The following is a 15245-nucleotide window of genomic DNA, read 5'->3' on the forward strand; positions in this document are numbered from 1 at the left end:
TTGCCTGAGGGGACATAAATTCAAATTGAGGAAAGACAGTTGTAGAATAGATGTGTCCAAATTTGCCTTTAGCCAGTGTGTGGTTGATTGTTGGAACAAACTTGCATCCATCATAGGAGTCGACAGCTTAAATATATTCAAGGCAGTACTAGACAAATATTTGGAGGGAATGGGTGAGTGAAATGGGAAGTTTTTTTTTTTTTGTCTGATGTTGTATAAGCTTGCTTTCTTGCATCATATGCCTCTACTAATGCTAATGCAGATACGGAGAGTTTGCAGCTATACGAGAGTGTGATAACTAATTAACTTGTTCACTTTTTGATGGGTTCAGAAATCTATATAAGTTACCTCTGCATTAGGAATAGATTTAATAACTAATTAAAGAGTTACTAATTACCACTTAATTATTGACTATTTAAATTAAATTAATTTAATTTTATTTTACTTGATTTTACATCCAAGGAGGGGGAAGAGGAGTCACAACATGTGACTGTTCCTTACCACTAAGGAATGCGAGAGTGTGACAAAATTTGTTACAAAATTCACAAGTTTTACAAAAGAATTGATAAGTTTGTGGACTATTCCTCCCCCCCCCCCCCAAAAAAAAAAGAAAATAGCAAAAGAAGTATGAAAAATTAACAGATTTTGATATGCAGAATTTTTATGAGAGCTCTCAGAGCTGAAATTTATACATTTTTATCAACTGCTTCACTTCACATTTTTCATATGCTCTGAGGAAAAAAAAAAAAAAAAACAGTCAAAAAAAACAATAAGTTACACTGCTTTAACATCTTTTATGAATATACTGTTCAAAACTCATTTTGAACATATATTCATAAAAGATGTTAAAGCAGTGTAACCACATGGGACAAAATGAGTTTTAAAGCCTAAAATCTGGCTTTAAAACTTGCACTACTACAAAATGTAGTAGTGCAAGTGTGCTTCTCAGTAGCTTAATTTATTGCTTCTTGGAAGCTATTGGAATTGGTTTTGTTTTCCCAAGCTTTTGGTTTCAATTCAATCTAAATTCAAACTAAAGTCAAGAAAGAGATGCCAAATTAACAGACAAAATTGAGATAAAAGCTTTCATTGGCCTTCTTTATTCAGCTGGAGCACTTCGGAGTAACAAACAGAGATTGGAAGAGTTATGGGGAACTGACAGAAATGGTGTTGAAAAAGTGGTAATGAACTAGAGATGCTTCAAGTTCATCAGATGTATAAGATTCGATGATCAAGAAACCAGGATAGAAGAAAACAAGATCTCCTCGCCCCATAAAGGAGATTTTCACTGAATTTGTGGAAAACTGCAAGACATGTTACTCTCCAGGTCAGAATTTAACTATTGATGAGAAATTGATGAGTCCTACAGAGAAAAATACAGTTTCAAACAGTATATACCTTCAAAGCCCAAAAAATATATGCCTTAGTAGATGCTAGGGTGCTGTACTCTTACAATCTTGAAATATACGCAGGGATGCAACGTGAAGGTCTGTACCAAATCAGCAATAGACCAGCTGATGTCAAAAGACTGGCTGAACCTATCCATGGGACTGGACAGAACATTATGGAGGATAATTGGTTTGCTGATGTCAATTTAGTTTTGAAACTCAGAAAAAGGAAACTTTCTTATGTTGGAACAATAAAAAAGAACTAACTGGAAGTTCCAGTTGAATTTGTCGAATTAGCCAAGAACTGACCTGAAAAATCGAGTTTGTTTGGCTTCAGGAAGAGGCAACAAGAAATCAAAGAATGTCATCTTCATTTCCTCCTTGCATTTTAATGCACTGTCTGTGAAACAGGTGATTAGCTGAAACCAGAAATTGTAACATTTTATAAAGCAACCAAGTCTGTAGTAGATACTGTGGATCAGATGTGTGCGACTTACAATGTGGCACGAGCTTGTCGGCGTTGCCTGATGGTGATATTCTATGCCATGCTAAACAGCAGAATCAATGCACAAGTGATCTACATGGGAAATGAAAAAGAAGTAAAGAGCTGCAGACTCTTCCTCAAGCAACTTTCTGCAGAATTAGTGGCTGGGGAACCATCAGAGGAGCCAGGTCCCTCGAGGTGTAACTTCCTCTCAATCAAGGTTACAGAGTACTGAGCCTTCTACAAGTGCAGAATGGGAGAGCAATCGCAAGCAGTGCACTAATTGTTGGCAAGCAACAAAGAGAACCAGATTGACAAGGTATTCTTGCATAAATTATAAGCAATACCACTGCTTAGAGCATGCAGAAATGATCTGCACATCATGCTCTAAAAAAGCAATGTTCCATGAAAAAGAAGACAAAAAATAATTTTTTATATAAAAATATTTTATATAAAAAAATTTATGTAAAAATAAAAATTTCTTAATCTATAAACATTTGAAGCTATTGTATATGTTAATTATGAATAAACTAAGGTAATTTTTAAACATAGTCTAATTTTTCCGATATGAAACCTAGTATGTATCTGAGAGATACATTGTTACCAACTATGTTCATTTTGCTGGTGCATCCAACGAAGGGTAAATTTAAAAAAAAGGGAACAATGAAAACTTTCTCATGTTTAGGTAATACGTGTTTTAAAAAATAAAAGAGAAATAATTTTAAAATGAAAATATGGTTTAATATATTGTAAAATAATCACATTAATATATCTAAGGAATTATCGAAAGGAAATGCAATAAAATAAATCAAGAGAGCTAAACTTTATTCAAACATATTCTATTGAACATATATTCTGTATTAATCATATTTTTATCAATAAATTTATATATACAGCAGCCTTGAAAAGTGAGGTGTCAGAAAATTAAGCCCTACTGTGGGGGGAGAGCAGTTGAATTGGGATGTATATGGGTTGGAGGAAAAAAATCCTTTAAAGTAATGAGATATAAAAAAGTACAAGTGAAATATACTCAGAAATTATAAAACTTTTTAATGAAAAAACAATAAATAGCCTAAGAAAACTTTTTTAATAAGCTATTTATTGTTTTTTCATTAAGTTTATATAAAACAAAATGGTTATAAAAATGGAAAGGGAACAAGAAAAGGAATTATATTTGTGAGAGATATATAGAAATGAAAAGGGATGTTGTGATATGCTACACAGACTATGAAAAAGCTTTATCAACTTTTTAACCATGAAAAATTGATAAAGTGTTTTCAAGGTACAGGAAAAAATGGAAACGATCTGAAATAACTGTTAACCTCTAATGGAATCAAATGGCAGTGATAAGAACTGAAAATCAGGTATCAGCAGAAATAAAGATAAATAAAGGAGTTAGACAAAGGTGTTTCCTACCATCATGCCTTTTCAACCTATAGGCAGAAAGGATATTTAAAGAAATTGAAGAGCTGAAGGGTCAATTTAGCTTTGGTAGTGGAAAATGAAAATGACCTTGCTTTACTGATGAAAATTACCTACTTTAAAAGATAAATTGTTTTAGTAGTTGAAAATGCATTAGTAGCCGAAAATAAAGGCCTGCAATTAATTGTAAATTCTTTAACTTCATATCTGACGGCACAATTAACTCCCAGGTCTTTTTCATTCTCTACAACCCTGAGTGTAGTATTGCACAGTTGGTACATTATTCTGGGGTTACTCCTACCCATATGCAGTACTTTGCATTTGTTAAGAGTTCCCCTTTACAAACCGATGCTAAAAGTGCAGTCTTGTCTAGATGATCCTGCATTGCTTGTTTAACCAGTGACTATTATTTTCCCTGGAGCAGAAGTTCAACTAACAAGTCTGTAATTATTCTTGTCACCTGTTGATCCCACTTTGTGAATTGGAGATATGTTTGCACATCTTCAAGGCTTATGTTTAACTTCAACAATTTCTCCTTCACTTTGCTCTCAGTTATTACAAACTCATTTTGCTGCCTGAAAGAGTTTGATAAGTTTCTGGCCTCCACTTCTCTACAGAATTCCTCATGTGTGAATGTAGATTCAAAATACTCATTCAGCCTGTCAGCTGTCTGAGCAGGATCATCAACAGTTGAACCATTGATATCAAGTGGACGAATCTGATTCATCCTCTTCCTTCTAGAGTTTACATAAGTAAAGAACCCTTTTCTGTTTTTCTTTGCATCCTTTTCCAAAGATTTCTTGTAATCTACCTTTGCTTGCCTAAACTCCTTTGTGACTCGATTACAGACTAGCTTATATATACCATAGGCTTCTGTGTCACCTTCTAATTTATATGCATCCCACATTTTTTTTCACTGCATCACACATTTTTTTTCACTGCCACGAGTCTCTTTAGTACATCTGAGATCTGCTTAGGCCCAAACCTTGAACAGTATTTCTTAGTTGGTATGAAAAGCCTAGTAGCTTCCAAGATTAATTTCTTGAATGCTTCCCATTTAGAATTTTCTGTTGGTAATATCATCAGTTGGTCCCACTGTATAGAATTAAAAACTGTCTGAAACTACTGTAGTCACCTTTACAAAAGCAAAAACCCACTCTTTTACCCCTGATTGTAGTTACATCTTTGAGTTAATACCACATTAATAGATTGTGATCACTGGTGGTTCTTTTATCTGCAGATTCTTAATGCTTGATTAATCACTGGTGATAATCAGTTGAAGAGTATTACTCCTTGTTGCCTCTCTAACATGCTGCTATAGAAAACAGTCATCCAATAAATCCACAAGTCTTGCTACTCTGTGAGTGACCAACCCACAAGTTCCAGTGAATATCTTTGATGTTTTTTTTACACCTAAATATTTTATAACCTCGTCATAATAGTTAAACAGGTTGGCCACACAGGCTTTCCTTTCATAACCACACTAGTCCAAGTATATAATATTTCTCTAGATTCTTCCTTATGGATTAGGAGAAAATTATCATTTGCCTGTTCAACAGTATCATCTTAGTTTGACGATCAACTTATTAACCTAATAACGGTTCATTACAATAATAATATTCCCTTTTTTGGCATAACTGGGTGTAGACCACCACCTGTGGGATCTTAATAAATACTCATCCTTAGCGATGTTCCTGACAGATGCTTATATATCCCCAGGGGGCTTACATCTGGTTAGTATGGGCTTGGCACATTCAGAGTGCTCAGCTGGATATCATCATTCTTTTCTTTCTTGGTGATTCCCTTTGACGTCTGATTCTCTCTCTCTCTCTCTCTCTCTCTCTCTCTCTCTCTCTCTCTCTCTCTCAGGGTAACTCGGAAATTTTTTTTTAGCTGGTTTAGCATAAGCCTCAGGCTTCCTTGCACTACATGGATAGAAATAACAATATTATCTGACAGATCTTTATATCACTAATTTTCTAGCAAGTTATTCCTCTTCGCTTTCCTTCTGGTGTACAAATACACTTCAGTTGTAGATACTGTTGCAAAAGTACCTGTTCAACTCATCTGCCCTGTGGTCTGGATCTTATATAATTCTATTGTTTCAATCTTTTAAGGAACCTATCTGATTTACTCTCTTCTTTATCATATTCATATATATAAGTAGAATTACTTTTCCCTTTCTCTGCAAACGATTTCTCTCAGCTATCACCTGCCTCATTCATCAATGGTTTTGACAGAAATAATTTTTTTTTACACATTTTCTTGATTAGTCACCATTTTCACACTTTTGTATTCATTTAGCTACAATGAAAATTAACTAAATGAGTGACGATTTGGATTTTCTCAACTGTTGTTAGAGTAAACTTTTGCTGTGAATTTGTTAAAAATATACTCACCCTATTAAAGCACTGATATTTGTAAACAATTCCAGAAGTATAATGCATTGCAGTGGCCTCTGAAAAAAATAAAATAATAAAATTTTTTTGATATTTTTTTTAATAATTTTAAAAAATGTTTTAACAATTAAAATAGATAATCGTCATTATATTGTACAGCTAACATATCTCATATTTATCACCTAAATATCAGAGTAATAAGTGTTAGCTCTACAATATAATGACAATAATCAATATAAGACAAATTTAACATTGTCTTAATATGTCAGTATTTAACATTGAAATATAAAAAAGTACCAAGCAACACAGAAACTCAAAATAACAGCTACACTAAAAAAAAAAAAAAAATACGATATTTATATACTAAAACTAATTAACTGCTTTATAGGTACACCACACGGGGCCAATACTCATCAGTATGTAAATAAAGTAGTATATTACTATGTTTTTGTGTACCATATACCAGTATTATATAGGCCTAAGATAAAAGCTTCATTTAATAGCATTATATGTTAAGGAAATGTGTTTACTGATATAAAATAGATTTAGCAATTAAGTTACATCATTAGGGAGGGAAAAATTTTGATACATACATTTGATATAATCTGGCATAAAATAATTTAAGCAAAGGATGTAATAACAATTGTGCTTACCAACTAGAGTATGCTATTTGAATGGGATAGATAAATTGAATGTCTGCTACACACACTCTTTACAGATTTTAATACTAATAACTATGAATTACTTGTATCAAAGCCAGTAATATAAAATCTGTATTACAAATATTAATTTAACTCTCAAATTTAAAATTAGCATTAGCATTAGCATTAGTAGAGGCATATGATGCAAGAAAGCAAGCTTATTCAGCATCAGCCAAAAAAAAAAAAAAAACAACCCCACTCCCATTTCACCCATCTGTTCGTTCGAAATACCTGTCCAGTTGAGCTTTAAATTTGTTTAGGCTATCAACTTCTTCAACAAGTGATGGAAGTCGGTTCCACCAACCAACCACCCGCTGGCCAAAGGCAAATTTCCGCACATCTATCCGACATCCGTCCTTCCTCAATTTGAATTTATGCCCTCTGAGGTGATTATTCTGAGCAAGATGAAGAATCCCATTGGCATTGAGCATGCTCAAACCATTCAAAGCCTTATACACCTCTATCAGATCACCTCGCCGGTGCCTAGTCTCCAGACTCTGTAATTTGCAAAACTTAAGCCTTTCTTCGTAAGAGCAACCCTTTGTTCCATTCACTAATCTTGTTGCCCTTCTCTGTACCCGTTCCAGCAGTTCTACATCCTTCTTGAAATGAGGCCTCCAGACCTGTATACAGTACTCAAGATGTGGCCTAACCATTGCCTTATACAAGGGAATAATCACCTCCTTATCCCTGCTAGAAAAATTCCTGTATATCATTGACAAGACACCATGAGCTACTCTTGCAGCTCGTCTGCACTGCTCAGAGAACTTCATATCTGCCTGCACAATTACCCCCAGGTCCTTTTCATTCTCCACCACTGTCAGTGTAGTACCGCAGAGTTGATACGTTGCTCTGGGGTTACTGTTTCCCATATGTAGCACTTTACATTTGTCAATGTTAAACTTCATTTGCCACCTCTCAGCCCATCTGTTCAACCTTTCCAGATCCTGTTGCAGCAGCATAGCGTCAGTAGTGTCCTTAACGACCCTGCCAACCTTTGTATCATCTGCAAACTTGGACATTAAACTTGATATCCCATCATCAATATCATTCATAAACACCGAAAACAAAAACGGACCCAACACTGAACCTTGAGGAACTCCACTAATAACATTAGTCCACGTTGAGCAGTGTCCATTGATTACCACTCTCTGTCTTCTGCCACTCAACCAACCCCTTATCCATAGCAGCAATTTGCCTCCAATGCCACACTGCTCCAATTTGTGCAGCAGTCTTCCATGTGCAACAGTATTAAAAGCCTTTCTAAGATCCAAATATATAATATCAAAGTTATTCCCTGCATCCAGTTCTTTTGTGACTACATCATAGTATCCAATCAAATTGGTCAGGCAAGACCTGCCCTTAACAAAACCATGCTGCGTCTGAGCTATAATTGAATTCTTGTCTAGATGATCCTGCAGTGCTTCTTTAACCAGTGCCTCCATTAATTTACCTGGAACAGAAGTTAAACTAACAGGTCTATAATTACTTGTGTCAGCCTTTGATCCTCCTTTGTGAATTGGGGTTACATTTGCACATCTCCAGTCTATGGGTACCTCCCCTGAGTCCAAAGAAGCTCTCATAATTATGGCTAGGGGTTTGCATACTTCCTTTGCTGCCTCCTTTAATATAACTGGATAGATCCCATCCACCCCAGGTGCCTTTTTTATGTTTATCCTCAACAATCTCTCCTCCACTTTCCTCTCAGTTATTACAAAATCATCCAGCTCACTGCCAATGTTTACTTTACCTACATCATTCTCCTTCCTGAATAACTCCTCATGCGTGAATGTAGATGCAAAATACTCGTTTAGATTGTTAGCCACCTGAGCAGGATCCTCAACTGTTGAACCATCAATATCCAGTGGACCAATCTGAATCATCCCTTTCCTTCTCGAGTTCAAATATGTAAAGAACTCTTTTCTGTTTTTCTTTGCATCCTTTGCCAAGGATTTTTCGTAGTCTGCCTTTTGCCTGCCTAATCTCCTTTGTGACTTGGTTACAGACCAACTTATATCTATCATAGGCTTCCATGTCACCCATTAATTTGTATGTATCCCATGCATTTTTCTTCTCTGCCACATGTCTCATTAATTCATCTGACAACCATTTAGGCCTAAACCTTGAACAATATTTCTTAGTTGGTATGTAAAGCCTGGTAGCCTCCAAGATTAGTTCCTTGAATGCTTCCCATTTTGAGTTTGCTGTTGGTAACATCATCAGTTGGTCCCACTGTATAGAATTTAAATACTGTCTCAGACCATCATAGTCGCCTTTACGAAAACAAAAACCCTTCCCTTTACCTCTGATGGTAGTTACCTCCTTGAGTAAATCCCACTTCAACACACTGTGATCACTGCCACCTAGTGGTTCATTTATCTGCAGATAAATAATAAAGGATCATTCACATAAAAGATCTGGGTACGAGGTAACTGTGTTGGCGAAGATTTTTGCAGCTCCAGCGAATGGTAAGATTTTATATATATATATATATAGTTGTTTTATTGAAGGGCACATATCATCTTTTAAGGGCACAAAAGGTGAATATTGTTGTATATGTTGGCACTAATGACCTTAAGAGTAAGAGATCTGCAGATTTAATTAATATGTACAGGTCAAGGGTGAAAAAAAGTTGCAAGTTAGGGTTAAATTTGAAAGTGTCTGCAATTCTGAGGAGAGTTTTGTTTGAAAGTGTCTGCAAGGCTCACGGGGTAGAATTTTTTCAGCGTAGTCTGTGCTTGCTAACAGAAGAGAGTGCTTCTACAGGGAGGGGATACACTTAAATAGAAAGGGTGCAAGAATATTTGCTGATGCTATCAAGGCAATGTTAGGTGGGTCGGAAAACTGCTAACTTAGGGGGATTCACAGATTAAAGGATTAACAGTAGCTGCAAGCAGAGGCAAAAGTGATTCTTGCACTGCTTTTATTGTAATGAGCAGCAGCCAAGAGAGCAAGCTGTTGGGGATTTCAAGAGCTGCTGGGAGTCATCATGGAACAAGTAAATACATGGGCTGTGTTAAGATAACTAAGAGTAAGAACAAGCATGTACACCAATGCTAGAAGTATAATAAATAAATGTGTACAGAAAGGTTAGACAGTGTAGGAAGGGAGTAGGGGTTCTGCTGTTAGTTCAGAAACATATAAAATCTAAGGAAGTGCATTCAGTTGATATGAGTGGACAGTGTAATGTTGAGAGTCTGTTTGGTGTGACATAAACACGGGGAAAGGGAAAATGAGAGTAGGAGTATGTTATAGGCCTAATGACTCTGATGAGTACAACGAACAGTTCTGCAGAGAAATAAAGTGGGTCAGTAAATCAGAATGCCTTGTAATGGGGAATTTTAACTTTGCAGATATTGACTGAAACTTGTGAGTTGGTCACTTGCATGCTAGCAAGACTTTTGTGGATTTATTGGAGGATTGTTTTCTACAGCAACATGTTCAAGGGGCAACCAAAGGAAATAATACTCTTGATCTGATTATCAGCAGTGATTATTCATGCATTAAGAATTTGAAGATAGAGAAACCACTAGGTGACAGTGATCACAAAGTGTACTGATGTGGAATTGAATTAAAGATGTAACTACACGATCAAGGGTAAACGAAGGGTTTTGCTTTCGTAAAGGTGACTACAGTGATCGCAGACAGTTTTTAATTTCTATACAGTGGGATCAACTGATGATGTTACCAAAGATGATTTCTAAATGGGAAGCCTTCAGGGACTTAATCTTAGAGGTTACTAGGCTTTTCATACCCACAAAGAAATACGGTTCAAGATTCAGCCCTAAATGGATGTCAGATGAATTAATGAGGCTCGTGGCAGAGAAGAAAAATGCATGGGATGCATATAAATTATCATGCGACACAGAAGCCTATGGCAGATATAAGCTAGTCTACAATCATGTGACAAAAAGAGGTTAGGCAGGCAAAGGCAGATTACAAAAAATCTTTGGCAAAGGATATAAAGAAACACAGCAAAGAGTTCTTTACTTATGTAAACTCTAGACAGAAGGGAAGAAGTCAGATTGGTTGACTTAACATTACGTGATTGACTGACGGCATGATACGCATATTAGCATTAGTAGAGGCATACGATGCAAGAAAGCAAGCTGATGCACCATCAGCCAAAAAAAAAAAAAAAAAAAAAACTCTCGTATTTCACCCCTCCGTTCATTCCAAATACCTGTCCAGCTCAGCCTTAAATTTATTTAGGCTATTAACTTCCACAACAAAGGATGGAAGCCTGTTCCACCAACAAACTACCCACTGGCTAAAGGCAAACTTCTGCACATCTATCCAACATCTGTCTTTCCTCAATATGAATTTATGCCATCTCAGGTGATTATTCTGAGCAAGAGGAAAAATCTCATCAGCATTGAGCATGCTCAAACTATTCAAGGCTTTATACAACTCAATCAGATCCCCTCACAGGTTCCTATTCTCCACACACTATAATTTGCAAAATTTAAGCCTTTCTTCATAAGAGCAACCCTTTGTTCTGTTCACTAATCTTGTTGCCCTTCTCTGTACTCGTTCCAACAGCTCTACACCCTTCTTAAATTGAGGCCTCCAGACCTGTATACAGTACTCAAGGTGTGGCCTGACCATTGCCTTATAAAAGGGGATAATCACTTCCTTATCCCTAATAGAAAAATTCCTGTACATCACTGACAAGACAACATGAGCTACTATTGCAGACCATCTGCACTGCTCAGAAAACTTCATATCTACCTGCACAATTACCCCCAGGTCCTTTTCATTCCATACCACTGTCAGAGTAGTACCACAGAGTTGATACGTTACTCTGGGGTTTCTGTTTCCCATATGTAGTACTTTACATTTGTCAATGTTAAACTTCATTTTCCACCTCTCAGCCCAATCTGCTTCACTTTTCTAGTTCCTGTTGCAGCACCGTACTGTCATTAGTGTCCTTAACAACCCTGCCAACCTTCGTATCGTCTGCAAACTTGGACATTAAGCTTGATATACCATCATCAATATCATTTATAAATTAAGAAAACAACAATGGACCCAACACTGAACCCTCATGGACTCCACTAATAACATTAGTCCACAATGAGCAGTGTCCATTGTTCACCACTCTGTCTTCTCCCACTCAACCATCCCTTTATCCATAGCAGCAATTTGCCTCCAATGCCACACTACTCCAATTTGTGCAGCAGTCTTCCATGTGCAACAGTATCAAAGACTTTTCTAAGATCCAAATATATGATAGCAAAGTCATTCTTTGCATCCAGTTCCTTTGTGACTACATCATAGTATAATGACTTAACATAGATGGTTTGAGTATTGATGATGCTGCTCAATACGTGAACAATGAGTATTTTGCATCTATATTCACACACACGAGGAGTTATTAAAGGAGTGGAATGCCAGAAGTTTATCAAACTCTAACAGGGAGCTAAGTTGAATTTGAAAGTATCTGCAATTCTGCCCAGACACGAAAGGAGGGAGTATATGATAGGAGCCTTGTCGATCAATTCGGCCCTGGAGAGATTGTGCAATGCTCAAGGGGTAGAATATTTATCAGCCTGGTCTGTGCTTGTTAACAGCAGAGACTGCTTCTACAGGAATGGGATACACTTAAATAGAAAGGGTGCAAGAATATTTGATGATGCGATCGAGGCAGTGTTAGGTGGATCGGAAACCTGCTAGCTTGGGGGGATACAAGGACTAAAAGATTAACAGTAGCCACTGGCAGAGGTAAAAGTGATTCTTGCACTACTTCTATTGAAATGCAATTGAGCAGCCGCCTGGAAAGCAAGGCAATGGGGATTTCCAGGACTGCTGGGAGTCATAGTGGAACAAGTAAATACATGGGCTGTGTTAGGGTAACTAAGAGTAGAAACAGGTGCATGTAAACTTGCATGTACACCGATGCTAGGTGTATAGTTAATAAATTCGATGAGCTTGAAGTGCAAGTCAAGAAATCAAAGGCAGATATTGTTGGGATATCAGAGACATGGGTTCACACAGACATAAGCAGTGCAGAACTGGAATTTGGGGAGTACAATGTGTACAGAAAGGATAGACAGGACAGAAAGGGAGGAGGGGTTATGCTGTTAGTTAAGAAACACATAAAATCTAAAGAAGTGCATCCAATTGATGTTGGTGGACAATGCAATGTTGAGTCTGTTTGGTGTGACAAACACTGGGAAAGGAAAAACGAGAGTAGGTTTGTGTTACAGGCCAAATGAATCTGATGAGTATAATGAGCAATTGTGCAGAGATTTAGAGTGGGCCAGTAAATCAGAGTGTCTTATAATGGGGGATTTTAATTTCCCAAAGACTGACTGGAATTTGTGGGTTGATCACTCACACACTAGCAAGGCTTTTGTGGATTTACTGGATGATTGTTTTCTATAGCAGCATGTTCAGAAGGCAATTAGAGGGAGTAATACTCTCGATTTGATTATCAGTAGTGATTCTTCATGCATCAAGAATCTGCAGATAAAGGAACCACTAGGTGGCAGTGATCACAGTGTGCTGAATTGTGATTTACTGAAAGAGATAACTACCATCAAGGGTAAAGGCAAGGGTTTTTGCTTTCATAAAGGTGACTACGGTGGTCTGAGACAGTATTTAAATTCTATACCATGGAACTAACCGATGATGTTACCAACAGCAAATTAAAAATGGAAAGCATTCAAAGAATTAATCTTGGAAGCTACCAGGCTTTTCATACCAACAAAGAAATATTGTTCAAGATTTGGGCTTAAATGGATGGCAAATTAAGTAATTAGATATGTGACACAGAAGAAAAATGCATGGGATACATATAAATTAACATGTAACACAGAAGATAGATATAAGTATCTATAATAGGCTTCTGTGTCATAATCTGCCTTCACCTGCCTAACCTCCTTTGTAACCAAGTTACAAAGGAGGTTAGGCAGGTGTAGGCAGATTAAGAGAAATCTTTGGCAAAGGATGCAAAGAAAAACAGCAAAGAGTTCTTTACTTATGTAAACTCTAGAAGGAAGGGGATGAATCAGATTGGTCCACTTGATATCGATGGTTCAACTGTTGATGATCCTGCTCAGGTATTTAACAAACTAAATGAATATTTTGCATCTACATTTACACGTGAGGAGTTATTCAGGGAGGGGGATGCCACAGGTGTATTCAACTCTTGCAGTAAGCTAGATAATCTTGTAATAACTGAGTAATGTGGAGGAGAAATTGTTGAAGATAAACATAAGAAAGGCACCTGGGGAGGATGGAATCTATCCAGTTATATTAAAGGAGGTGGCAAAGGAAGTAAGCAAACCCTTAGCCATAATTATGAGAGCTTCCCTGGACTTAGGGGAGGTACCCATGAACTGGAGATGTGTAAATGTGACTCCAATCCACAAAGAAGGATCAAAGTGAGACACAGGTAATTACAGACCTGTTAGTTTAACTTCTGTTCCAGGGAAATTAATGGAGGCACTGGTTAAAGAAGCATTGCAGGATCATCTTGACAAGAATTCAGTTATAGTTCGGACACAGCATGGGTTTGTTAAGGGGAAGTCTTGTCTGACTAATTTGATTGGATACTATGATGTAGTCACAAAGGAACTGGATGCAAAGAATGACTTTGATATCATATATTTGGATCTTAGAAAGGCCTTTGATGCTGTTGCACATGGAAGACTGCTGCACAAATTGGAGAAGTGTGGCATTGGAGGCAAATTGCTGCTATTGATAAAGTGATGGTTGAGTGGGAGAAGATAGAGAGTGGTAATCAATGGACACTGCTCTTCGTGGACTAATTTTATTAGTGGAGTCCCTCAGGGTTCAGTGTTGGGTCCATTATTGTTTTCTGTATTTATAAATGATATTGATGATGGTACATGAGGCTTAATGTCCAAGTTTGAAGATGATACGAAGGTTGGGAAGGTTGTTAATGACACTAATTACAGTACTCTGCTGCAGCAGGATCTAGAAAAGTTGAGTATATGGGCTGAGAGGTGGCAAATGAAGTTTAACATTGACAAATGTAAAGTACTACATATGGGAAGCAGTAATCCCAGAGTAACGTATAAACTCTGTGGTACAACACGGACAGTGGTAGAGAATGTAAAGGACCTGGGGGTAATTGTGCTGGCAGATAGTCTCCAAGACTAGCTCATGTTGTCTTATCAATGATATACAGGAATTTTTCTAGCAGGGCTAAGGAGGTGATTATCCCCTTGTATAAGGCAATGGTGAGGCCAAACCTTGAGCACTGTATATAGATCTAAAGGCCTCATTTTAAGAAGGGTGTAGAGCTGTTGGAATGAGTACAGTGAAGGGCAACAAGATTAGTGAACAGAACAAAGGGTTGCTCTTATGAAGAAAGGCTTAAGTTTTGCAAATTACAGTGTCTTGAGACTAGGCGAGGTAATCTGATTGAGGTGTATAAAGCCTTGAATGGTTTGAGCATGCTCAATGCTGATGGGACTCTTCCTCTTGTTCAGAATAATCACCTGAGAGGGCATAAATTGAAATTCAGGAAAGACGGTTGTAGGAGAGATGTGCGGTAAATTGTCTTTAACCAGGGGGGTGGTTGATTGCTGAAACAAACTTCCATCTGTCGATGTAGAAGGCTTAAACAGATTTAAAGTAGAACTTGACAAACATTTGGAGCGAGGGGTTGGGTGAAATACGGGGTTTTTTTTTTTTTTGGCTGATGCTATATAAGCTTGTTTTCTTGCATTATGTGCCCTTGCTAATGCTAATGCTAAGTGATTTTGTAATAACTGAGAGCAAAGTGGAGGAGATACTGTTGAAGTTAAACATAAAGAAGGCATCTGGGGTGGGATGGGATATACCAGTTATTTTGAAGGAGATGAGAGAAGTTAGCAAA

General features: G+C 37.1%; 1 protein-coding gene across 3 annotated transcripts in view; it reads right to left on the reverse strand.

Moving 5' to 3' along the window:
* Positions 1 to 15245, reverse strand: part of LOC150078999 (uncharacterized protein KIAA2013 homolog) — a 349674-nt gene that overhangs the window by 189752 nt on the left and 144677 nt on the right. For all 3 annotated transcript variants that reach the window (XM_090382754.1, XM_090382753.1, XM_090382752.1), the window contains exon 6: positions 5694 to 5752. In XM_090382754.1, the coding sequence (XP_090238880.1) occupies positions 5694 to 5752 (59 nt within the window). The remainder of the gene's footprint in view (positions 1 to 5693; positions 5753 to 15245) is intronic.

This window comes from Mastigoproctus giganteus, chromosome 10 (assembly GCF_048544385.1).
Source record: "Mastigoproctus giganteus isolate SK-2022 chromosome 10, ASM4854438v1, whole genome shotgun sequence".
In the NCBI taxonomy this organism is placed as follows: domain Eukaryota; kingdom Metazoa; phylum Arthropoda; class Arachnida; order Uropygi; family Thelyphonidae; genus Mastigoproctus; species Mastigoproctus giganteus.